Here is a 26,259-nt window from a genome sequence, read left to right as displayed (position 1 = left end):
AAAAGCCTGGTCGATCCACTTTAAGTATCCTCAAATGTTTCCTACTTCAAGATAAAATATATTTGAATATACATGTGGAATGATCTAGTTCGGGGCTAGGTCATCATAACCATATTTTTCTCTGAACCACAACACTGTGGTCTTGTAGAGTTCACTTTAATAGAGGTCATACTTCATCCGTCTCCAGGCGGTTTTCTTGCTGTCTGGGGGGTTGAGAAAAAGCAGAGGGCTTGTCACTGGAAGTGGGTGAAGGGCTGAACGCTGAGGAAAAGTAGGAGGAGATGTAGGAGCTGGTTGAGAATGGGAACGGATATAAGATTACTTACTGGCAAAACTCAAGTACAGCAGCAGCTGTTTAGACTGAGTGTTAGTCATCGCCCTCTCCCCAGTCTCTGCCCCCCCCCACCCCCCCTTCTTTTCTGTCTCTCATGAGGGCGTTATGAATAGCTCCTGAAATAGAGGCCACTGGAGCGTAGAGGGAAATGTGAATGATGGCGCGGACAGAGGGGGAGTTTGTGTGCGAAAGCAATGTGATACGGTGCCAGTGAGGGAAATGTGCTCGCAAAGAAAGATAAGGGGTGAAAGAAAAGAGCCAGAAAGAGTTCTGTGAGGACCACTTAGATAAAGTGAAATGGGGAGAAACATACACTCTCACATACACACATACACTCTCTTTCTCTTTCTCACACACACACAGAAAGAAAAGAGAGAGAGGGGGAGAGAGAGAGGGGGGGGGTGGCTAATCAAGTTGAAAGCAAGGCGTGCTCACACTGAGAGTCTGAATGTGAGAGGAAGAGAGCTGGTGAAGGTTCACTATTGATTTTCCTGCCTCACATATAAATATCCTCTGAAAAAAGGACACACTTTTTGAACGTTCACTTTTTCTTTTTGTCTTTTTCACTCTACTTGCGTTTTTGGGATTTTTATGGACTACAGACACACCTAAAATATCTTTCTAGTGAGAGGATCCTTCAGATTTGCAGTTTTATTCATAGCTCTGGTTGATCTGAAGTCATCATCTGTCTGGGACCACAGTTTTCCTCTGACATGGGGTTTAAGAAGGATCTACTTTTTCTCGGTAAGTCTATCAGTGAGACTATACTGTGTGTGTGTGTGTGTGTGTGTATGTGTGTGTGTCTATGGGACCGGCTGGGTGTGTGAAGGCTGAGAAAAAAAGGAAACACAAAAAACAGTCCAGAAATGTTCTTCTGTTGAGGTACTTCTTCATGTTTTTTTTTTTTGTTTTGTTTTTTTTGCTTTAGTAGAACTAGCCATTTTAAAGAATCCCACTTTAAAATAACAAGTAATGAATAACAACTTACAGATTTGATATGCTGACACGTAAAAGCAGAAGAGGGAGTTTTGTTTTTGTTTTGTTTTTAAGGAAAAGGTTAAACACTGATACTACCATCAGTCATTTCTATAGTCAGATAATGATCACTCTCCTCAGGCTGTGTTGCCTGCAGAGGCTGTAGTCAAAACAATGAAAACCTCTGCCACCACAGATGCTGCATGGACCTGGTCAGCGTGAGAGGCTCCTTAAGTAAAACAATAGGAGAACAGAGCCCAGAACTAGCCCAGATTTCTGGTTGCACGTCAAACCAAAAGAGGAAGCATCTTTTAACCTCGTAAGCCACTGTAGCGTTTCTCGGGTGTTGACAGCGCGTGCTGGTGAACCACAAATGCTGGTTAATTTTTTCAGGTAAATATCTGGTTCTTACCCATACACTGTATATTAAAGTTCTTACCACTGTCATCAATGATGCTTCCAGCAGTCGTGACAAATCTCTGAAGAACGGTCGCTAAAAAGAACTGTTAGTGATTTTAAATTCACAAGCTACTGTTCTTTTATATAATGTATGCAATGGTACATTTGGCAGCTAAAGGATCAAATATTAAGACTGTATGTCTGCTAAGTGTCAGTCATTAGTGACTGACATCACACAACAGTCTGTTACTAATCAAATAAAATAAAGAACCTTGAACCTTGAACCCTGTATTTTTCTGCAGAGCATGCAGTCGGGTAATATTACTGAAGTATATCTGTAGCAGAACAGCTTTGGATTAGTTTCTGTTCATATGTTATTAGGACATATGTAAAAGACAGCGGTCTGCTATTTCTGGTGAGCAACTAAATCTTCACTGTGATTTACGCACAATGTCTATGCAACAAAGAACACAAACAAACAGAAAAACAGAAGTGTTCTCGATACCACATTTTCACAAGATCCCAAAAGTTCCCTTGGTTTTGTAACACGTGGCAAATGTCGTGTGACTCAACCGCGATTATCTGTCAGCTTTCAAATGACAAAATGGTCTCTTTCGGTTATTGCTACAGTTTTTACAGGTGGCACGCAGTTGAAGAAACAGCGAGAAAAAATAAAAAAAGGAACAGCTCACTAAGGGGAGATGAATCGGCTGCGTTCAGCACCTGTGAAATGAAACAGCGTCTGTAATGCTGCAGGAAGAGACAATGAGAACCTACAGTTTCCATGAAATGTGGGGCAGGAGAGACATCTCATTTCTCATTTACTTCTGCACTTACTGGTGATTGAAGTCAGATGTGAGCTGAGCATAATGTTAGCCTGTGAATAAACAGAGGCCTTGTTTCTGACTGCGGTTATTTCAACTTATAATTAGACCCAGTCACACTGGTTTCGCACACTCACTGTCACTGTCAAACTCTGTCGGGTTTCCCCGTGGAAGTAACTGTGGGAGTTGCAGCCTCATCACACAACAACAGTAGGGCCATTGTAGCCGAAGGAGGGGAACACAGAGGAGGGATCTGGGGATATTAAACCACATGTCTGCGGCGGCTGTATTCGGCCTTATCGGTGACTCATTAGTCAGAAAAATGTGACTGACTTGTGTCCTTTGTGGCGTGTAATTCAGGCATTCAAGGGGTGGAGACTTAGCAGAAGAAGACAGCAAAATCAGACAACTTACTGTTGTGACGGACTTAGCTAATCGTGTTAGCATTCCATTAGCATTTGCACTAAGAGGCGGATGATATTTTTGTCAATGTTTGTCGACACAATAGACAGAGTATGATGATGGCTGTATGTTACCAACATTTCCAGAATAAATCATTTAAATATACAAGGAGGAGCGTGGTGGCTCTAGCTGTTGCCATCTTGGCATTGCCTGACTCCCTGTTAATTCCAAAAATGGGCAAAGAGGTAGAGCAAAGATAGATAGATAGATAGATAGATAGATAGATAGATAGATAGATAGTAATAGTGGGGGGAGGAAAAGGGGAAAAAAGGTGGACCAGTGATACCTTGGCAAACTGTAAAAATGTTGCAGATACATTTAAATCTGCCTAGATTTCCAAACATATTAGCTTAGTATTTGGGGGAAGTTTCACAATAACTAACAATAATGATACCTTCATGAGAAATAAACAAGGGGTGACTGATAAGTAAGGTAGGAGGACTCAATTTTGGACTCGTCTGAGGGGAGAATAGGAATCTTGTAATTTAGAACTTATCATAGCTTCAAATGGAAAAGGGAACATATGGTTGCAACATGTGAAGTGAACATGTACACAAAATTCTTCGTGGTCAAGTGGTAACGCCAGCCAGACGTCACACGAATGCCACTGTTGGGCAACTGTCAGCATCTAGAAGCCACAGAGCAAGCATGCAGGAGAGTAATGTAACATAGATAATGCAAAGATGAGGGTGCAGGCAATACTAACGTGTCCCTGCAATATAGAATTACGAAGAAAGACCCCATATGACAAAATGACTAACCTAAATTAACATGCACTGAAAAATGAACTTCTGTGTAATTTGGCATTTCCGAAAGCATCAGCAAATGCATGACAACTTGTTAGGTTGGAGCTTTTCAAAAAGCTCTACAGGGTGTGAACGCCCTTGCGTGTCCTTGTGGTGAACATGGTAAAACACGGTGTTCGATGCACATGTCAGCTCTTTAACTGATTATGCAGAGGGTTTGAAGTGAATAACTTCTGTGGCATTTCTGTTTTGGGCATTTGTAAATTGCAAGTTTGTACTTTGTGCTCACCACTGCAACCTCAAGCTCAATGGCTTATCAGCCAAGGTGCCAACACTAGGGGAGTGCACTCCTCCTTAGAGCATGATGAAAAAGTGGGCTAGTTAATTCAAGAACAAGGGAAATCAGTGGAAGCACTTTCAACAGTAATCAGTGATGGGAATAATGGCGTTAAAATAAAAGGCGTTACTAACGGCGTTATTTTTTCAGTAACAAGTAATCTAACTAATTACTATTTCCTCTGTTACAATGCTGTTACCGTTATCGACAGTAAAATGTGGTGCGTTACTTGCGCTGTCAGCCAGCCACAAGAGCTGCATAGGTGTTTTTTTGTTTGTTTGTTTGTTTTCCTCTGGGTGGGGTGGGGGCGGTAGCCGCATAAGTGATGATGATTGGCTAAGGTAGGGTAAGATGATAAGCCAATCAGCGGCAGTGTTCAGTTGGGAGGGTGTTGTTTATACACAAACGCGCGCATAGCAGTATCACACAAGTGATCAGAGATAGACTGCAGCAATTCAAAGGTAAAGTTGCAGTTTTCAAGGTGGAAGTATAGACACTACTTTAACCTCATTGAGGTAAAAGGCAAGAAAGTACACGTGAAGTGTACACTACGCTCAGAAAGAAAAAATCTAATTCTTAGACGTATTTAAACTTTTTTTTTTTTAAAGTAACGAAGTTACTTTCCCTGGTAAGTTACTTTTATAGTGGACTAATTCAGCTACTAACTCAGTTACTTTTCGGGAGAAGTAACTAATAACTATAACTAATTACTTTTTAAACGTAATGGGCCCAACACTGACAGTAAGGAAGACACCTTCTTAAGGTCCAAGATGCTGACTCCTACAAAGAAGGGATCCGTATGCTCACCTCTAGACTTAGAGCATAAATGTACGAGGGGATGATTTTGAAAAATGAATGTGTGATCTTCTAAACTCCTTGACTCTGCCAAATCTGAAGACAGAATGGTAGGCATGTTGCACTGAGTCTAGATTAAGTTGTGTATGCAATGAAATTACAGCTAGGTGTATGTCACAGTTTAACTGGGAGGTATGTGGAGAAGAGGTTGGGGGACCACCACTCAGTTCTAGATGAGGTTTGCTTTTCTCCTGATATTTCAAAATCAAGTGGCAAATCATGTCTGTTCAAATGTCCCTTCAAAAATGATGAAATGCAAAAATGATCCGTGACTGTGGCTTTCTTGCTATTTTAAAAATCTGTGAGGTTATAGTATTTATTATGAAATCAAACTAATTGGTCTTTTTCTGTTTCTCCACAGGGTTGGTGTGTGCGCTAGTGAAATGTGGCACCGGGTGTGACAGGGGCTTCGAGAACGAAAAGGGAGGCTGTGCTGGTAAACATCAGCTTCATTATCCCTCTATACAGTCATGGTTATTGTACAGCGATGCTAAATTGTGAGTTCTGGGCAATGCTGAGACATAATCACTGTTACCATTATGCAATGCTGCTTGCTGGAGTTTAAAATGTAACCTTTTTTGATAAAATCCCCTGTGGTTTTGCCATTTTAGGCATTTTAGCTCATACCTGGAACAGATTACAATGAAAACAACAGTAGGAGAGGTTTAAATTCTTAGATCACCACAATTCCTAACAACCAGCGAAAGAAATATGAGAGACGGACAGAAGTGCTTTAAGGCGGACACAGGAACTAAAAGAAAAAAAAAACTTGCTTAAGATCAAAATCTGATACTAATCTGATATTTACAGACCAGAGTGAGAAACACTGTTACAACAGCTGTTATGTGTGACCTTTATTCTTTATGTTTTTATTCATATCTACAGATACAGATGAGTGTAAAGAAAATATTGGTCTATGTGGGAACAATTCAGACTGCATCAACACAAATGGAAGTTACTACTGTCGGTGCCACCCTGGTTACGAAAATGTTAAGGGGTCTGTTAACTTTACAGCGTCCGATGGGCAGTGCAAAGGTAAGTGTGTGTGAGCTGTGTTGTGGGTGCCAAACTATTGTAGGATGCTAACGCTGTGGGGCCACGTTGTCCGTGTGGGGCCCAACAGCTTTTTGAGGGTTAAAACAGTTACAGGCAGTCACTTGGTTAATATGTCCCTCCAGTCCGACTTACCACTGTTTTCATTTTCTTCCGACAGATGTCAACGAGTGTCTCAAAAACATCTGCGGCCCTAATGCCAAGTGCCATAACACGATTGGCAGCTTCAACTGCACCTGTCATTCTGGGTATGCCAATGTCAGCAACAGCTGTGAAGGTGAGTGCTGGTCTCTTTTCAGTTAAGTTATGCTTTTCTGAGAAGGGCGAAATTAGTCAGTCACTTGGTTAATATGTCCCTCCAGTCCGACTTACCACTGTTTTCATTTTCTTCCGAAAGATGTCAACGAGTGTCACAACAACACCTGCGGCCCTAATGCCAGTTGCCATAACACGATTGGCAGCTTCAAATGCAACTGTGATTTTGGGTATACCGAAATCAACAACAGCTGTGAAGGTGAGTTCTGGTCTCTTTTCAGTTAAGTTACGCTTTTCTGAGAAGGGCGAAATCACGCTCTATAAACGAGGCCTGACTGACGGCTAAATGCAGAGAAGCATTAAAAATAGTCACTGGGTTATCACATTCTTACCAAGATCTTGTTTTATCTATATTCACACAGCTGTTTTAGTCAGTGTGTACAACCAAGCATGAGCAGTTTTCCCCAATAACAGAAACAAATAAAAGAGCGACACAAGATTGCAGATAGAAAAATGATATTGCAGTCAGTAAAAGTAACTAATTCTACTACTAACACATAACCATTTAGAAGATGAATAAACTCTTGTTGACGTATTCAGACATCAAGTCATAATTATATTTAACGTGTGCTGTGGCCTCCGTGATAGATGCTAAAGCAGAGCATAGCAATGACACAAGAAGCGTAACACAGTATTCTTGGACCTAAACCACAAAGACATCCCCTGCCTAGTTCAAATTACAGCTCTTACAGTTACTCAAAAAATGGCAAAACAACACTGTTCGCAGCTAAAGATCTTTTAGATCCCTTTGCCAAATCTGAAAGCCTCGCGCTGTGTTACTGGTTACATTACAGATATGCTCCTTCCAGGCAAAACCTTGTATATTCACAGTGGGTTCTGTCTGTTTCATTGTAATCATTGCTCCTCCATGATGTCAGTGAGTACTTGCAGGATGCCTCAGGGGCCATAGCTGCAGATCCTATCTAAACGGTTTGATTGCCATGGTAATTAGGGAAACAACTATTGCAGATTTCCAAGTTAATGTTGATATCCTATCTTAAAATAGGACACGTGTATTTATTACATAAGTTTCGAATAAAGACTTAGAACTTGAGGACCGTTAAACCTCATTAAAAAAAGCCTAATTTAATTATTTTTTTCCCACCAGGTAATGTTAACTTATTTATAAATGAAAGGTGGAACTTCATTATGGCAGGTTTGGTGAGGCTAAATCAACACACCGTTAACTTTGCATATGTTTAAGATACGTACGAATGGAGAAAATAAATGGTTATAAAGTCTTCACTTGCCAGGTAATTGACACAGAGGAGGATCTTCTGATCAGAAATAAAACAGGACAAAATAAGACACCTTAATTTAACCCCTTGATGTAGAAAGCTACTGTAACTACTCTCTACATTTCACAGATATTGACGAATGCCAGGAAGATAAAAAAAAAGAAGAATACATCTGCGGGGAGAAAGGGACTTGTGAGAATCTTAATGGGAGTTACTTGTGCAAGTGTCAGGAAGGATACACCAATTATGGCAAGGAAAGGATGCCATGCTCGGGTGAGTGCGCGCTGTTTCCCTCTGTTACCTTTAATTATTTCACATAAAATGGGCCTTTTATCTGTTTGCTTTCATTCCTCAGTCTCAGCACGTTAAATAACGAAATGAACGTGCATAACCTTTCTAGCGCAGATGTCACTGTCATAGCTGCGCGTCCTCACATTTGACTTCACTATCACCCTTTTGTATGTTACTACATCATCAGTTGCCTCTTTAGACAACGCTGTCTTGCTTCCTCTTATAAAGTTGAGCCTTCAGTCTCACCTTTGCTAAATGCTTGCAGTGCCTTTCCTCTACTCTCTGTGTCGACTGATGAGATTCTGCAGTGGACAGCATGTGGTGGCAGTCTCACAAGACAGATAGCATCGCTGAGTTTCTGTTTTGTGTGTCCGCTTTGCAGCTGTGGTTCACAGTCTCGTGGTGTGATGATTAACTGATGACTGATGTTTCACTCTGTTTCTTTTAGAGCTTAAATGTAACAGCTTCAGTCCGAAAGGCGGCCATCCACAGGTATGTTTAGATACAAAACTAGTAGCATAATGCAGTGTAACAATCAGAGGGCATGTTGAGTTGCAGTCCTAAAATCAGTCTGCATTTCTGTATACACTAATGAACAGTATAGGGCAAGCTGAATGGTTTCAGTATTCCTTCTCTCTCTCTCTCTCTCTCTCTCTCTCTCTCTCTCTCTCTCTCTCTCTCTCTCTCTCTCTGTCTCCCAGACGCTCAAAGGCCTGGAAGCCATTTTGTTCATGATGAGAAACAGCTGTCTGGCTCTGTCTAGCTCAAGCGCTGCTGGTGAAGGGAAGGCAGAAGGAGACACTCTGCTGGAGGTCAGAAAAAGACACAAACCCCAAACACACATTCAGAAACCACTGGCAAAGTAGCAGTATTCTTAGTATTCTTGATACTATTCTTCTTAAGCCCCTTCCTGTGTCCTTTGTCTTGGACAGAAACTTTTCACAGCGACTGATGAGATCCTGTCCCCTAGACAACTGAACAATAGTAAAGATGTGAGCGGGCTGCTCAGCACGGTGGAGAAATCTATTTTACTCATTGGCCCTCAACTCAAAGGCAACCACACCAAGATAGGGACCACGGAGACAGGTAAAAATGCTCAGCTGGAATTTCCATGCATGATGATGATGATGATGATGATGATGATGATGATAAACAACCATACGAAATGGGTTATCCGCAGGAATAGATGCGGAGATTGCAGTTCGAAGAGGAAGAGCACCGCCAACTGGACCAGTCCATTTGACGAGTGAAAATGCAAGTCTCGACACTGACTGGACAACAGCTGCTGGGACGGAAAAATACCCTGGTAAACTTCCTTCTCTTCTCTTCTCTTCTCTTCTCTTCTCTTCTCTTCTCTTACCATGTGTCTTTTATGTCATTTACAGGTTTTGCCCTGGCTGCTTTGTTGAGCTATAAGAACCTTGAGAAAGCTATGAACCACTCATTTGATGAGATCAAAACGAATGAAGATGAAGACAGTGTGGAACCTACCGTCCAGGTCTTCTCTAAAGTTGTGTCCGTTGTTGTCTCCAACCCGTCCACTGATAATCTGAGCCGCCATGTCAACATCACTCTCAGACATCTTCAGGTAGCTCCACGTGTCCCACAGTCATTTTACAGCTGCACTTTTTTAACCAGTGTATTATTTCTTTTTATCATTAAAGTAAAACTATTGTGAGCAATAGAATATGATGATATTGTCTTTGCTTTGTGTATTAGGACACAAAGGAAAAGGAGGATTCCGTTGCTGTCAGATACATCTGTGCATACTGGGACGAGTCGGGGGCCTGGTCTACACGCGGTTTAGTTCACCAGTATACCAATACCAATGACTCTTACACAGTTTGTACATTTAACCACCTGAGCAGCTTCGCTGTACTCATGGCCCGTTATCCCATGAAGGTAAGAAACAAATCATTTTGGTTTTTCATTTTCCATGTCAATGAAAATAAAGCCAGTATGATTTCCAGTTGCTCACATCCAAACTTGATTTCTTCTCTTTAGCACACCTTTGGGCTCCTGGTGGCGACCAAGATAGGCCTGATCGTATCTCTGCTGTGTTTGATACTGTGCATCCTGACGTTCATGTTCTGCCGCTCCATAAAAGGGACCCGCACCACCATCCACTTGCACCTCTGCATCTGCCTGTTCATGGCCGACCTCGTCTTCCTGGCTGGCATTTCACAAACGAAACCCGAGGTACGATTATATGTTTGTTTGTTACACAGACAGAAATCATTTCAGTTGTCTTTGCTCTTGGTACCTTGGCCTTGGTCTTCACATTAACATCTGAGCGATTGTTTTAAAGCTCAAACCCAATGTCCAGTGTTTTGTCCAGTGTTAATATAACTGAATATATCAACAGGGGAGTGGAAAACCACAAAATGAGAATAGGAAGGTTTGTTTGTACTTGGAACACTCCAAAATAAACCACTGTTCTAATACCTCATTTGCGGTGCAGTTTGGGGCAACCTGTGGTTTAGTTTGTTTTACCTAAATTAAATATGGCAGTACCTTGTGCAGAACAAGATCTTACACACAAGTCATGAGCTGTGAAATGATGCTGCAATGCAGGTTTTTTTTTAAATTCAGGGCATATAAAATCCATATCAGGAAAAAATTACATTGGTTTATAATCTGAAACTAGTGAGTTGACATGTTCACTAGCACAGCCAAACATCAAACACAAGATACAGAAGATGAGACCACGATACTGGTCCAACAGAAGTCATAGTACTATCAATAACATTTGTGAGCTGCTATTTTAAAGTATTCTACTTGCATAATTTCGCTTTAATTAAAATTTACCCAGATATTTACCTGGATCTCGACCTGCAGCAATTTTAAACTATTGCGCTAGTCTTTATTTAATTGACATGACTGTAATCTTATTGAAGTTCTGATCATCATTAATGTCTGTGTGTTTGCTCTTTCTCTGTGTGCCGTATTACGTTACAGGGTGGCTGCAAGTTTGTTGCAGCGTTGCTTCATTTCTTCTTCTTGGGAGTATTCACCTGGATGCTGTTAGAAGGGGTGCAGCTGTACCGCATGGTCGTCCTGGTGTTCAATGCCAGCATCCGGCCTCTCTACCTATATGTCACAGGATACGGGGCGCCTCTTGTTATCGTCATGATATCTGGCAGCATTAGATCACAGGGCTACGGCACTAAGGAGCAGTAAGTATGTGAAGAAAGGGTAAACCACAAGAAAATGGAAACTGTGTGTGTTTGTGAAATAATGGGCAAAGTTAAAGTGTGTACATTTGTGCATGTGAATCCCCACACTTGCATAGTGATGACATCAGCGGATTGCGCCTGCTAGCTGTGATTGAACTCAGTGACGTACGGAACATGTTGTAAACATGTTGTTTGTTTCCTTCCTCCCAACCGTAGCTGCTGGCTATCTCTGGAAGACGGCCTCATCTGGAGCTTCTTCGGACCGGTGTGCGTCATCATCATCCTCAATGTTTTTTTCTTCATCATCACTGTCTGGAGGCTCGCCCAGAAGTTCGCCAGCCTCAACCCGGACCTCTCCAAACTGCACAAAATTAAGTCAGTCTGTGTCTTTTTTCTTGAATGTGTGCATGTGCGGCTTTTTGTGTGACCTTTGTTGCAGTTGTAATCTCCATCTTTTCCACTGCATGACCAAACACTATGGGAAAATGTATATTTATTCAAAAGTGGAGCTTTTGATGGAGAAATGCTTTGATGGAAAGAATGTAACTTTTGTGAGTGGAAAAATGAAAGGAATGTTTTCATAGTACTGCTACTGAAGGGCTGACGTATGCTGATTTTTTTACTCCACTCATTGACGCTGTATAAATCTATGCAGCTGCATAACACATTAAAAGTTAAAATGAAAAAGTCACTCCTAGGATGCACCGGCTCATCAATCACAGATGATTAATTTAGCCAGAGAAAATGGGAAAGTAAGCTTCTTAAATTGGAAAAGTGAACTTCTTATGCTAGGAAGCAAGTCAGCAAGAGTTTTTTTTTTTTCAACTGAAAAAGACTAAAAAAGCATTAGATTCTAATCCAACAGCTTCTGCGGTTTCCATCTTAAGTGGGGAAAGAAAGATTATATCACATTTCTGATCTTCTCGCTTGACTAATGGACTCTTGGTTAAGCTGATGAATCCAGAAAGAACCAGTCGTTGAATCTGAGGGTCTTAAATCAAAACCCGATCTCTTTATTTATGGGAACAAAGATGGGACATAGATGAATACTACAAAGGCCCCATGCGGAGTACACTGCCAGAAGCTGTTTTTAAAATAGTGTTTCTCATTTAAGCTGAGCCTTTCTATTTATCAGCTTTTCTTCTTCGCAAGACTTCACCAGACAGTCAACTGTAAATAATAATTCTGTTTCTACCTTTGTGCGTATGTGTGGCTTTTGCTCTTCTTTCACTCTTCAGGGGGTTTCCAGACAAGGCAGTGGAAACTGAGTCATCCTTGTATAACCTTTTTATCAATCTCTTTCTGTTTCCCTTTGACTGACCACCATGTCTTGTCCCATTTGTCTCTCTGCAGAGCTTTCACAGTGACAGCCATAGCCCAGATGTGTATTCTGGGTCTGATGTGGGTGTTTGGGGCCTTCTTGTTTGAAGGGGAACCCACAGCGGTGGCATATATTTTCACCATCCTCAACAGCCTGCAGGGTGCACTGGTCTTCGTCATGCACTGCTTGCTGTCTAAACAGGTAGGACACTGTGTGTGAGCACAGAGCTTGGTATGGACATGAGACACTGACAAAACAGATAAAACGTATACTAAGAGGGAAGAAGTGAAGACAAAGATGGTAAATCATAACACCCTGAAGAGAGTTTCATGGTAGTAGATGTATTCCCTGATGTTCTGCTGCCATCTGCAGGTGAGAGATGAGTATGCCCATTTCCTCTCCTGCATCTGCACAAAAGAGAAGAAGAAATACTCAGACTTCAGCAGCACCAATCCTTCCAGCAGTCAGTCACAAGTAAGCATGCGTTGATATTATTCACGTTCATATTCTTGTTTCTCTCGCTAGTGCCCAGGGTTGGAAGTAAAACATTTAATGAACCTCTGCAATTCAGTGTAATTTTGCAACAAGCATTCAACTCCACTAGATTTATCTGACGTGTGTAGTTACTTGGGGTTCAACGACTTCTGATGTTTTATACTCGACTAATGAAAGTCGAATCGACGTCGACTAGTCGATGACGTCACACATAAAAACAGTAGAAAGTAATGCTTTGCAACCATGAAGTCTGTGTTCTTGACCTCAATACATATTCGTCTAACACAAAAGAAGCTGCAAGGTAACTGAAGCTTGAACACTGTCCAAGACAACACCATTATCACAAGCAGTCTGGCACTTCTAATATGCGGCAAATAAATAAACACACTCTACAACCACAGCATGTCAAGTAATAGAACACAACAGAACTGAACATAAACACAACATGCTGCAGCCTATATAAATCTGGACCGTCAGTAGCATTAAATAGTACTTCACCGCTTGTTGTAAAATAGGATAAATGTTATTCCACATTTAACTCATCTCTTCTGGATAAGTTAGATCCTTTTTTTTTACTTAAGTGTTCATCTGTATCGACTAATTATCTGTAAGTGTTACTCACTTATGTCTGTTTTAGTTACGCAGCCTCCTGATGTCATTTAACGTCCTGACACAGACCAGAAGAGTAATGTTCCTTTTCTCTGGTCTTTTATTGTGCTTCGTGACCATCATGTTGGCATTCCTCAGAAATAAGACAGTTAACTAACTTCATTCCACATTTTATCCCCATTTATTCCCTTTTAATACATTTCCAGATCCACATTAGCTCAAGACAGATCGATATTTAAGAGGCCTTTTAGCTGAGTTTACTTTTCTTTAATAATGCAATAATTCAAAGTGTAGGATTACAAAAGTGATTACAAAATCAATATGTTGTTTATTTCAAGTATTATATTAAGCACAATCAAATGTTATGTATAATAATAATAATAATAATAATAATAATGCGGTATATCTCCGAAGCCTTTTCTATGTATAGCAGCTAAACGTCTAATAACTTTAGACGATAAAATATACCATCCGATTGTTGATTTGCAGCCTCCTTCCCTCTGTTACCGCAGGTTGTTAATTGACAGCCACTGAGAGGATTTGGACTTTTCATCTGAGTGTGTAATGCAGTAGTACATTTGTTGTATTTCAGGACTGACTTACATATTCTGCATGTCACGGTAGAATAGGCTTCATCTTTATTGAAGTATTTCCACACGCTTGATGAACCGATGCTAGTTTGCTGCAATGACCCACTGGGCTCCTCACCTGTCTTTTCTGAGTCAGTCGACTTCCTGCTTAAAGCCTCAGGGCACAGCAGTAAAATCGAGAGTAGACTACTACAACCTCAAGTAGTTACTGATTACTCAGGCATTGAACTTTTGAAAATCACATAAGCCAACAGAACATCAAGTGAGCTTAATCTAACAGTTGAATGTGTAAAATGTGACCTGCACATCAAGGAGTTGAACAATGTGCATTGGTAAAAAATAATAATAACAATAATAATAATAATACAAAATGTACCTTTCAAGAATAAAAGCAGGAAAAAAAGCTAATGTGCTTTTGAGTTATTACACAATCACCAGTACAGAGGTTGTTATTTTTAACTTTGTAGCTCAAGGGCAAGCTTATACTAACTCTTTATAGGCATCATTCTTTAACTCTTAGGGAAATTTGTCTTGGATTTGAGTGGATGTTAACATAAATACTTCCTTCCACACATTGTTCTCAACCTAGGCGGCCTTTCCTCCAAAGGGTCACCAGTCTGAGGGGCATATAAAAAGGGGCATATGAAAACCAGTATATCAAATAATAAAAGAACACGCTGCAATTTACTTATATATCATGTTTTCATGGTTACTGTTTTGATTTTTGAATTGTTTTGCAGAATAGATTTAATCAGGTTGTGATTTCTGGAAAGAGACATTGCTGTTCAAGTTATTTTGTTTTGAGACACACAATTAAAGTTTCATGATATGAGAGAAAACAGAAAACAGAAGCAAACATATCAAATGCTCTAAAACACGCATCAAAAACTGTCTAGATGCACAAATAGCAATACAGCCAAAAGTCAAAAGTTACATATTCCTCTATATTTAACTTTGGGATAAATTGCCCCTGATATCTTGTATTTCATAAACATATCTTGATCTTCTATATTAAAATGTTAAATACTGTGTTAATAAGACAGAACAAAAAGCATTTATGCAAAATATAGTACAAGTAGAAGTAGTGCATATTTTTACATTCTGGTCGTCCTATGTTCTCTTGAATAATTACTCAGTTTCTGATGATGTGTTTTGTCTTCCTTTAGGCTTTGCAGAGCGGCCAGCACACCGGAGAATCCAACATATGAATCTCTGTCTCTCTATTTGTAAATCACTCCCGAAGACCAACTCACCCACAGATATTCTTGGGCTAAGTTAGCCCTGATTTTAAAAGTTGACACATTTTATATGTCACTTTATTAAATTGTATTCTGATGTCGTGTAAAAACCAACAAATCTTAACATGCCAGGTTTGGAGCCTGCATGAGTGACAAAATTAATATCTGAGGTTGTTAGACTGTCTGAGAATGAGGAAAGAAAATGGTACTGAAGGCCTGCAAACAGGCATTGTTTGTCCTTAAAGAGTCACTTAACACTGAACACAGATGCAGTTTGCCTCTCTTGTTAAATCTCAGGCCTTTGAAAGGTTCATAAAGTCAGTGGGACCAAATCTTTTTACAACTCAAAATCCCTGAACCTAAACCTGGTAACGTTAAAAGCATTGCCTGTTACTTTCCTCACAAGTACCGTTCAGCAGCGCTCTCAGTGGATAGAGTTGTAGAGTTATAGTATGTCTACTAAAATAATCTGATAAATGTGTCATTCATGTCACAGCAGGCAAGAAGAAGCTAGCTGTGTCTGAGGAGCGCTGTAAGGGAAAAGAGAATCTACAGTGTTTGGGAATCTTATTGGTTCATCCAGAACATATCACAAACATTATATAAGCTGTAATTCCATCAGAGTGATCAAGACTGATACAGGTGTATTTATTTAGTGCAGACGATAAAGTCTTCATTATGTAGGCTGCAAGGAAATATGAGCTTAATATGAGTTTAATGTAAAAAAAATAAGGATGGGTGTGGATGTTTCTCATCTGATGGTGGCACAAATTACCCAGGAAGTCTCAGAGTTTCCACATGTTCCCATGTGGGCTCCTGCAATGATCTGTTGTTTTTGTAGTTTCTTTGTTTTCAGACAAAATAGGTGATTTAAAATAAATCACTTATGGCTGATTTTAGAGAATCTATCTGAGTTTATAATAGAGCTGTGCCTTTTTCCCCCCACTTATGTATGTGAAGCTTCTGTTTTTTTATATTTTTTTTAAACTGCAACCAAGAAAAACTATTTAGTCCAAAAATGCTGCTTGGGCAAATCGCTAAGAAAGACCCACCCTTCTGATAAGCATGCAGCTTCCTGAACCAGACTATGTTTATGGGATACATTATTATGTTGTTATCATAGCTGGCAGCGTGAGCCTTCACACATTGTTGTCGACTGTAATATTCAAGTCACATCCTTGAAACGAGAACTTGTAGCTGTACAGACCAGAGTTTGTTTCTTTTATTGCACTTTTACGCTGTAAAAACTATGATCCTGCACATCTTTACTCATGTAGTGCATGTAAGACCTAAGAACCAGACTCATTTACAGAACCTGAACAGCTGTAAAAATAGATATCCGGATAGAAACTGATCATATGTGTTAACCTTGAAAATGAAAATGATGAAAATGAGAGAGATTTTAACAGCTGTTCTTTGGTTTGTTAGTGAGACTGCATCTTTTATGACCGTCATTTAGTCTTGCGTTGCAAAATGTATTTTTATGTGAAAAAGCTACATGCATTATGCAGCTCTTTGTGAATGTAAGAATTGCTGTTGTTACAATTTATTATAGTTATATGAATTATATAAACCTATTTTTTTACTCCGCTGGTACTGTTTTTTGGGTTTTTTTTTTTTTTTCAAAGAATGAGCACACAAAATGTATTAAAGCTTCTATTATTCATCTGAAGAATTGTTTGTGAGTTTTGGTTTGTCATTGATGGAGAGATCATATTTCATGTTTGACTAAGAGTTAATCTGCCTTTAGAATAAAAGTAAAGTTGCACCAAGGATATGCTTCAGGAAATAACAAACCGCCTATGATATTTACACGCTACATTTAGATATACTTCATCAATCTGACTCAGGGACTGTTGACTAATGAACCGAGGGTGTGTTTTTGCTGCCTACGATATCAACGTTTCACCGGAACTCAGGTAAAAATGCGTTTGGCTCTTCTTTAAATTGCTGCTTTAAGTATACTACACGTCTGTATTTCCATTTAAACTGTAGTGTTGAATGATCATAGTCTACAATAATTTGACAGTTTTTCTCTCATGTTAAAACTTTTACTAGTACTTTTTTACTAAAACATTTAAAAACACACAACTTCCTGAGAAAGTTGTGAAAACCAGGCAGTCAAGCTTGCCTATTAAGACAGGTGCGTTTTTTGCATACATTATCGATTTAATGAGGATAATTCTTGTTTTGAATGTGGTTGTTTTACTTTTTATGGAGTATTTCTTCTTTGTACTCGTGTTACTCAAGAAGCCTGCAGCGGTTTACCACAGCGGTGATGTGGCGTTCTACATGTTGCAAACCATTCTTCTTCGCCATAAGGTTTGACATTTGCTGTTAAAGTTTATATTCAGACTACATGACATGTCGCCCCGAGGAGTAATGAATCACACCCTCTGTAGAGTGACGCAGGAGCTATGGGTTGAAACCTGCTCCGCTCTCAGCTGTGTGCTGCCACTTATCAGGCATTTCACTTCTGACGACTGCTCTGCGATGATCTGACAGCTCTGCTGAGCTGCTCCTGACGGCGTCTCTCAACTAAACAGTTAATCTCTCACTCATCTCTTTAGACTGCTGCTATTAACTCTATTTTCTTTGTGGGGGATATTTAAAACTCTTGGACAGGTAAGCCTCGTCTGACCAAATATTTTGGTGGTGTTTGTGCATGAAGTCACTGTTTGTATCCCCACAGATCATACACATCATGCATCTGATGAGTGGAGTTATATTGAGCCTCTGTGTCTTGGGGGCTGTGTGGTTTCTGTCCGTCCCATGGCTCTGCAGTCTGTCGGTGGGGCTGGTGCTCTGCATGGTGTGGAGGGGAAACTGGAAGAACATTCATGTAGCTGTACGCACCATCAAAAGAGACCTAGTGTATGCAAGTAGTTTGTGATTGTTTCTCTTGATGCCTCCCCTTTCCTTCTGCCTTCTGAATTCCTCTTTGTAACTTTCCCTTCATTCCTAATAGGTGTCTGGCTGTTATACTGCGAGTCAGGTATTCCCTATATTGCAATCTGCGAAACAAAAGCACCATCCCTTCCCTGTTTGCCCACACTGTGACACTGCATCCAGACAAACCTGCGTTGATCTACGAGGCAACAGGAGAGGTGAGGACTCCTGAAATGAAGCTGTACTCGGATCTGGACCTTCATGGGGATGGAGATCCAGTTCATTCCCTGGCTCATTATTATTATTACTTATTTATTTATTTTTTTGGCAGGTTTGGACTTTTAAGCAGCTCCAACAGCGATGCCATGCCGTGGCTCACTGGGCACTGGCACAGGGCTGGGCGGAAGGTGATGTAGTGGCTTTGTACTTGGAAAGCCAGCCTTTAGTGGTGGCTCTATGGCTGGGCCTGGCCATGGTGGGCGTGGAGGCTGCACACATCAACAGTAATCTTCGACAGCACTCTCTGATCCACTGCGTCCGTGTGTCTGGTGCTCGAGCAATGGTGTTTGGAGCAGACAAGACTGAAGGTGGGAAATCATACTAAAAATACTGTTAATGTAGTTATATAGCGGGAGACATTTGCTGACAGACTCTTTTACAAAGAAAGACTTAACTGATGCAAGGAGGTATAGTGGCTGAGAGGATCTGAGGGACACAGATGGAGGGATGAGAAGGGTCCAGGAGATGAGGTGAAAGGTGTTAAAGAGACAGGATGGGGACGTCAAAAGTGGAGATGGATAATGGTTTTCAGACACTCAAAGAGCAAGATTCAGGGTGGGGGCAGGTCCTAGGAATCTTTGGCTTCTTATCCCCCTGGTTCCTTTAATGAAAGAGGGACGAGGAAGCAAATACAGAGAGGAATGGGAAGGATGGAGGTTGAGAACTGAGACGAAAACACAGAGGAGTAACACCTTTAAAGGTAAGAGTTAGAGATAGAATGACATAATGTTTTGTTCCTGAACTCATGTCATAATAAATGAATTAGTGAGCTGACAGCAGTTAAGTAGGGCTTAATGTAGTAACAGAAAATCCAATTGGTGCAGTGTTTTTCTTCTCAGTCACATTTCCAACACTAACACATGATTAACGTTTCACTTCCAGCTGTGGCAGAGGTGACTGACTCTTTGCAGAGAGGCATGGTTCTGTTCAGAAGTGGTGAGCAGGAGGATGAGGAGAAGCTCTGCAACCTTCAAATTCAGAGCTTGGACACCCTGCTGGCCCGCTCACCCACACACCCACCACGCTACAATCTCAGGAAGGAATTTAACGGTGAGGCTGTGCAGTGTTGCATGGGGGTATAATCCTGTTCCCATGTCATGCACTCATGTTACATTTTACAATGTTGTAATTGCAACACCTCCTTGTCCTCCTTGGCAAGTCTTTGCCTGTGAGAGTAAAATGCCAAAATCCATTCTCTCCTGACTTTTTTTAGAACTGACTTGCACAAACTCATGCCTAAAATACAAATCATCACCTCACTTCTAAAAAAGACTCTATATTTTAAATATACATTTATCTTTTCATATGATGTGATGCATTTAAATTCCATTTCAATCTTCAAGTCTGAGATATTAAATCACATGTTTACACCTTTGCGAACTAATTGTTCTCTTATTAACGTAACTTATTAGTATTGTTTTTAACCTTGGTAGCATTCCTAAAATGATACTCTTCAAGTCCTTGCTTGTTCAAGCTGACAGGCCCAGAGTGGAAATACAAGGAAAGACAGAACTCATCCTAAGGAATGATGGGGGGAGTCCGGGTGCATACCACACAAATGTGAAACGCTGTCAAACAAACAAAAGACAAAGAGATCTAAACTTTCCTCCTCTCTCTGTCCTGCAGACAGACTTTTTTACATCTATACGTCTGGTACGACGGGGATGCCAAAGGCAGCTATAGTGGTGCACAGCAGGTGAGTTGGTCTGTGATCTAAACTGGTGATGTGGTTTATTAAAGAAACTTTGGGGAATTAAATCAGTTTTTTGTTAATTGACAACAACATTTAGATTCCAGTTACACATGTTCCCACAAGTCTAGGAAATGGAATGTTTCAGAATCAGAAAACTGCACTCATGTCTGTTTTACAATGAGGACAATCAGCGCCTAATAATGAGCTGAAGACTAGTCAGTTTGTTCCGTCTTACTTTCTCAGGTATTATCGGATTGCTGCCTTTGGATTTCACTCCTTTGGCTTGCGCCGTGACGACATCATCTACAGTTGCCTTCCCCTCTATCATTCTGCAGGTGGGCCTCGCTCTGTTTGATTAAATACTTTGTTAATTGAACGTTTCTTTTAGAATATCACAGCTAATATTACTAATGTCACAAAAAACACCTCTTTTTCTGATGTGTTTTGCTGCTGTGGACTCTGATAAAAGATAACATCTTGGTGAATAACACACGTCCAACTAGTGTACGGAAAATGATTGTATCAGAGTGTGCTAAGCTTTAGGAAAACAAACTTAATTGGTGTTATTTTCTCGGTGAAAATGTTGTGTGTGTGTGTTCATGTGGTTGTTTACAGGGACTATCATGGGTGTAGGGCAGTGCTTGCTCTTCGGTTTGACTGTTGTAATCAGGAGGAAGTTTTCAGCCAGTCGCTTCTGGGACGACTGTGTCAAACACAACTGCACTGTGAGTACACGCTGCTCCGATAAGTGTGTCCGGCCTCAGGCCATGTGTCTCTCTAGTGATTCTTTTGAGCCGGTCCTGTAAACAAGTCGTTCCATTTTGATGCGTCTCTGTGTGCTCTGCGTGTTCATATCCAGGTAATCCAGTACATAGGTGAGGTCTGCCGTTACCTTTTGGCCCAGCCTGTCCGTCCATCGGAGGCTCTCCACCGAGTCCGCGTGGCATATGGGAATGGCCTCCGTCCCTCTGTGTGGGAAGAGTTTGTCCAGAGATTCAGAATTCAGAGAGTTGGTGAATTTTATGGTGCCACTGAGTGCAACTGCAGCCTCATCAATATGGACGGAAAGGTGAGCTTTCATGGGCGTTCTTTTAATGACTTCCATGTAAGCTGAAGGATTTCAAGAGTTTCATGTACATGTTACATATTTTACACATTCAGGTGGGGGCGTGTGGCTTCAGTAGCCGCATCCTGCCCAGCCTTTACCCCATCAGACTCATCAGGGTGAAGGAGGATAACAGAGAGCTGCTCAGGGATTCAGAGGGACTCTGTATACCCTGTCTGCCTGGTAACAGTACGCACACACACACACATGCAGTATGAAGAAGGCCAAAGGCTGCAACTGAACCAAAACAAGTTCTCTCACTCTATCTACAGGGGAGCCAGGCATGTTAGTGGGGCGCATCAGCGACACAGATCCACTTAGGAGATTTGACGGCTACGCTGATAAGGACTCCACCAGTAAGAAAATAGCTCACAATGTATTCAAGATGGGAGACGCCGCCTATGTCTCGGGTAAGTTTTTTTCCACTTTCTTTTTATTTGTTGATGTATTCTTTCCACACAGCATGTCAGGAATGTACAGAAATATTTGCCCTTAGTTCATTTACATCAACAACTTCACTACTGATAAGTCCGTGATACAACCAATTTTAAACAAAATAATCAAACAGAACTCAAGCTTATGCAATACATTTACAATGTCGTTTAAAACTAGAATAAGTTCAGTGTCCTCTTTAGCTTGGAATAATTCTGTTTTAAGGCATTACTTTTTTTTTAATTCCTATTTATACACATCAGTTATACGTTTGGAAGAGACTATGGTTTTGAGAATATATACACTTTATCGATCAAGAATAAATCACATTGTTACAATTATTTCATGAAAAGTTATTCCAACTGTAAGGGCAAGTTTAAAATTAAATAAATAACTAACTAAATAGATACATTTTGTTGTTGGTAAGTTTTGTTCTGACCCATTAACATCAGCCGGAAACTTGAATAACTGTGTCTGAATGTCTGTTTTGGATTTCCGACTGTGTGAGTTCACACACATTTTATCTCACAATCTTAATGCATCCACAATCAGAAGGCTAGATTGCAGACTTTAAATTGCCCCTAGGTTTAAATGAGAATGACTCACAGTCTGCGATTAAGAGAATGGGAACCTTTCCATGGTGCCTTCCACTTTAAACCCAGTTCATGATTGGACAGGCTACAGCTCCTTGTGAGTGGGAGAACCATTTAATGCTCATGAACAGAGAATATGACACAATATATTCCATGAAATGGCAAGGATACAGTAATAGATTTGAAAAAAAAAAGAGACAGACGAGACAGTCACACTTGAGAGACTGAGACACTATGTTGAGAAATCATTATCATTATCAAAGCATATTAATAAAAGCATAGTGAGTCAAATTATTGCCACTACAGACACCATCTCTCTGCTCTAATTCACCTCCACTGACGCTAATGATGATGATGCTATCCTTTCTGTCTCTGTCTCTGTCTGTCCGTCATCAGGTGACGTGCTGGTGATGGACGAATGTGGCTACATGTATTTCAGGGACCGCAGCGGAGACACATTTCGATGGCGGGGGGAGAACGTTTCCACCACAGAGGTAGAGGGAGTCCTCAGCCGCCTGCTGGGGCACACCGATGTAGCCGTCTATGGTGTGTCTGTACCAGGTAGGGATGAGATGAGAGCATTCGGATGGAAAATGTGAGTATTGTTTACAGTCTTCTATTCAGTGACTCACCCGTCCGTCTGCCTGTATGCGTGCAGGTGTGGAGGGAAAGGCTGGGATGGCGGCGTTAGCTCCTGCAGGAGGCCACTTAGACCTTGACTCGTTCTTGATCGCGGTACAAAAAGCTCTGCCCTCCTACGCACGGCCTGTCTTTCTTCGACTCATGCCATCTGTTGACACTACAGGTGACGCACCAATGCAAGGACATTTAAACACAAACTTATTAAGAATGTCATGTGCAAACTTATTTTTCCACTTTCATTCTCAGGTACTTTCAAAATTCAGAAGATGCGACTGCAGAAGGAAGGATACAAGCCACGAAACACGGCTGAAAAGATCTATTTTCTGAACAGCCGTGCAGGACGATATGAGGCCATTACTAATGAACTGTATACTGACATCATGGAGGGAAAAGTGTCTCTATGAGGCAAGGGGTGACTGACAAGGAGATTGTTAGTGAGGGTAGTGTGTATATGTCAAAAGAGAAAAAGAGAAGGACAGAAAACTCAGTGATAGACGGGATTTAACAACAACTTCATCCCTGTAAGCACTGACAGACAAATGTGAATGTGATTAAATAAAGTCATTTTTGTTTTAATTATTTTTGGGTCTTTTTCTTCCATCGCACAATCTCAAACTGAAGCATCAACAGTCCATAACTCTATATACATTGCATAAAAAGCAGAAAATCCCAACAGTGTATTCCTGTGTTTAAGCCTTCTCTGCCAGAAGAAGAAATAATGGCAGAAACATCCAGATTGTTCCATTTCCAGTAAGAGCCCTCAGAGCCAGGCCAGCTGTTCTGAGGTCCGGGGTCACTGCAGCATGGAGACAAGGAGGAGTTAGGAGTGGGGGAAAGGAGGAGGGAATAAAAAGTGCATTCATGCATCGAGATACAGTAACTGTAGGGGGCGATGTGTTCCATCTTCTCCCACACGGCATGCTGGAGTCTACCCAAGTGCTTAGCCACATCTATTAGAGGCTGGCAAATGCAGTGTTCTCTAGCTCGCTGTGACCTGTTCATGTACTGCAGTCAGTGTGTGTGGACAGACATTTTTCTGTGCACGTGTCGATCTGTTGAAAATCAATAGAAAAGCCGTATAACTGTGGCTTTTGATTGATGTTACTTGTAAAAAATCAGCTCCACCTCCTCCTGCATCAAGCTCCTCTTCAATCTTCCAGAAATTTTATTACTGGATTCATTTAATCGATCCATTCTCTTCCTCCGACATATCCCTGCATCCAAATAGTCTGGCTGCTTCCTAATGTCTTAAAAACAAATGAAGTTTCTTACTTTTTTTTTCCTTCTTCTTGTTTGTTCGTCTCCTGCGTAAGTTTGTCTTCAGACTCAACAGAAAGGAAACAGATGTGTAAACCGTGAATATGAGGGGAAAAGGGGCAGGTTGCACTTGGTTCATGTTTACAGGCTGGCATGACATTCATCTTCTTGTTCAATCCATCTAGGTGATGCACTTAGCACCTCCTTGTGGCCAGATGAAAAATTACTTTGAAAAGACAATTATTAAAGGGGAATTACCGTTGTTTTTTTTACAACCTGGACCTTATTTCTGGCTCACCCATATAACTTTGGTGTCATTTGGAGTCGTTCGGACGATATCCATATAGTGGGAGTGACTGGGGCACCGAGACGCAGCCTCTAAATAACACATTATCTGCTGCGAAACTTGTTCATTTCACCAATATTTTGTTATGATATGCTAGTGCTATTCCCCATTGACCTAGTAACCTCTGACCTGGATGATGTCATCTCTGAGCACCACATGCACCCCGTGTGGCTTGTTTACCTGTAATTTGCTACTACTACTTTTTTGCAACATGGCTGAATATTTTTCCGATTCTGAGGTTGTGGACGACGACTTTGTTTATGATGAGCTCGTTGAAAGGAGGATGCGGAGGCAGAGAGAGGAACAGCTGGCCAAAGAACAATCTACAGACCCTGGATGATGATAACAGGTAACTAGCTTATCCTAACAAAATATTGGTGAAATGAACAAGTTTCGCAGCAGATAATGTGTTATTTAGAGGCTGCGTTTCGGTGCCCCAGTCACTCCCACTATATGGATATCGTCCGAACGACTCCAAATGACACCAAAGTTATATGGGTGAGTAAACGATTGTATTTTATGCCAGAAATAAGTTCCAGGTTTTAAAAAACGGTAATTCCCCATACACACAAAATAAGATAAAACAACATCAAGGGAATATTACATAACACATGTTGTGCAACTGTGGCATTCGACCTTCATAGCTATAAAGGCTATAAAAGCTTTAAAGTAAAATTTAAATGTGGGATTTTTATTTGATAGAATTATTTTTACATTGAGGGATTCAAATTTTACCTGTGAGAGTTTGGAATGTATCTTCACCACAACCAGAGCTTATTAACACACTTTTCTCCACTGATATTTTCACAGAAACCTTCAGAAACACCTCCATCTCCTCAGATTATTCTTGGCAATGTCGGTGCGCAGCTCCCATTTCATGCCTTGTGAGACCTAAACGGCCGCAATGACAGAAACAGACATACCAGCTTTACTTTTCAGCTTGATGCTGACTTACAACTCGCTCTAAATTCAGCTCGAATCAACTAATCTTGGATTAACACAAGGCAGCATCTGTTTGGGACGGAAAATGAATATTTACAGGAGATTAAAAACAAAAAAAGAAAAAGCCTGACTGCTTCCTTGTTTAAATATCCGCTGGCAGTGGTCGCAGTAAGCATGCAAATGAAAAAGTACGTAACAATCATGAAAGGGCACCCTAAGCCCTGGAAAAAAATAAAAAATAAGATTCACATCTTGTGAGACTGTGTGCTATCAAGAGCTTTGCTGTTATTTGATGTCTTTGTGTCGATGTTTGGTTTGGCTTTGTGGCATCAGAGCTACTGCAACTAGAATCCCAGGATTCAAGCATTCTTGTTGGCAATCATCTACCCCGCTGAAGTGTCCTTGAGGAAAACAGTAAATTCCTGCCAGCTGCTACGAATCTGATCCTCCAGGAAGCTGCTTTATTACTTTCAGTGGGAAAAGCAGGGCAGTTTCTTGTCTTTTACTTTTCTGATTTTGTCATATGTCTCCCTCAAAAACCATTTTCTTCTACACAAATATCTATTGTGAGAATGAGATAGTAATTACAAAATAATAATTAGACAATTATTTAGCTTAAATTGCTCATGGATTATGAACAAATAAACTTACGTCAGGTATCACAACAGTTTTAAATGGATTAAAGTAAGTTTAAACCTGCTGCTCAACAATGTGAAATACTGGAGGTGTAACTCCTACATGCGGTAGTTTAAGGACAGCAAAACCGCAAACAAATCAGAAACACAATAGTCATTTATTAAACAGCCTTATCTATGGTACCAGA

The 26,259-nt window shown here is 40.7% G+C and overlaps 2 protein-coding genes across 2 annotated transcripts; both read left to right on the top strand.

Annotated features, from left to right (window-relative positions):
* The first annotated feature begins 714 nt into the window (after positions 1-714).
* On the top strand, positions 715-17,233 carry adgre5b.1 (adhesion G protein-coupled receptor E5b, duplicate 1). The gene is made up of 18 exons (XM_084564041.1): positions 715-1,078; positions 5,294-5,368; positions 5,818-5,967; positions 6,146-6,262; positions 6,383-6,499; positions 7,668-7,811; positions 8,278-8,321; positions 8,531-8,641; positions 8,762-8,915; positions 9,010-9,135; positions 9,215-9,417; positions 9,549-9,731; positions 9,834-10,028; positions 10,788-11,005; positions 11,222-11,380; positions 12,359-12,527; positions 12,699-12,800; positions 15,187-17,233. Exons 1-18 carry the CDS (start codon positions 1,048-1,050, stop codon positions 15,226-15,228), a joined length of 2,340 nt encoding a protein of 779 aa, XP_084420167.1. The 5' UTR covers positions 715-1,047; the 3' UTR covers positions 15,229-17,233.
* Positions 17,234-17,518: 285 nt separating this feature from the next.
* LOC311502368 (long-chain fatty acid transport protein 1-like) lies at positions 17,519-25,993 on the top strand. Its single transcript, XM_084564556.1, has 14 exons — positions 17,519-17,883; positions 17,951-18,132; positions 18,227-18,365; positions 18,479-18,734; positions 19,309-19,476; positions 20,053-20,122; positions 20,363-20,454; positions 20,735-20,844; positions 20,979-21,188; positions 21,281-21,407; positions 21,497-21,634; positions 22,646-22,810; positions 22,908-23,054; positions 23,138-25,993. The coding sequence occupies exons 2-14, from the start codon at positions 17,963-17,965 to the stop codon at positions 23,293-23,295; spliced, it is 1,950 nt and encodes a 649-aa protein (XP_084420682.1). The 5' UTR covers positions 17,519-17,883; positions 17,951-17,962; the 3' UTR covers positions 23,296-25,993.
* The last annotated feature ends 266 nt before the right edge of the window (positions 25,994-26,259 follow it).

The sequence above is a fragment of the Chelon labrosus genome (assembly GCF_963514085.1).
Source record: "Chelon labrosus genome assembly, chromosome: 2".
Taxonomy (NCBI): Eukaryota; Metazoa; Chordata; class Actinopteri; order Mugiliformes; family Mugilidae; genus Chelon; species Chelon labrosus.
The sequence above is the reverse complement of the archived record's forward strand: the minus strand, read 5'-3'. Positions and strand labels throughout refer to the sequence as shown.

Bases quoted from the DNA above. Each gene is read 5' to 3' on its own strand.
- adgre5b.1 (XM_084564041.1), top strand. From the start codon at position 1,048: ATGGGGTTTAAGAAGGATCTACTTTTTCTCG. The intron at 5,369-5,817 runs GTAAACATCAGC...TCATATCTACAG, and splicing joins CGAAAAGGGAGGCTGTGCTG to ATACAGATGAGTGTAAAGAA. The intron at 9,732-9,833 runs GTAAGAAACAAA...TCTTCTCTTTAG, and splicing joins TGGCCCGTTATCCCATGAAG to CACACCTTTGGGCTCCTGGT.
- LOC311502368 (XM_084564556.1), top strand. From the start codon at position 17,963: ATGCATCTGATGAGTGGAGTTATATTGAGCCTCTGTGTCTTGGGGGCT. The intron at 20,845-20,978 runs GTGAGTACACGC...GTTCATATCCAG, and splicing joins GTGTCAAACACAACTGCACT to GTAATCCAGTACATAGGTGA. The intron at 21,635-22,645 runs GTAAGTTTTTTT...GTCCGTCATCAG, and splicing joins AGACGCCGCCTATGTCTCGG to GTGACGTGCTGGTGATGGAC.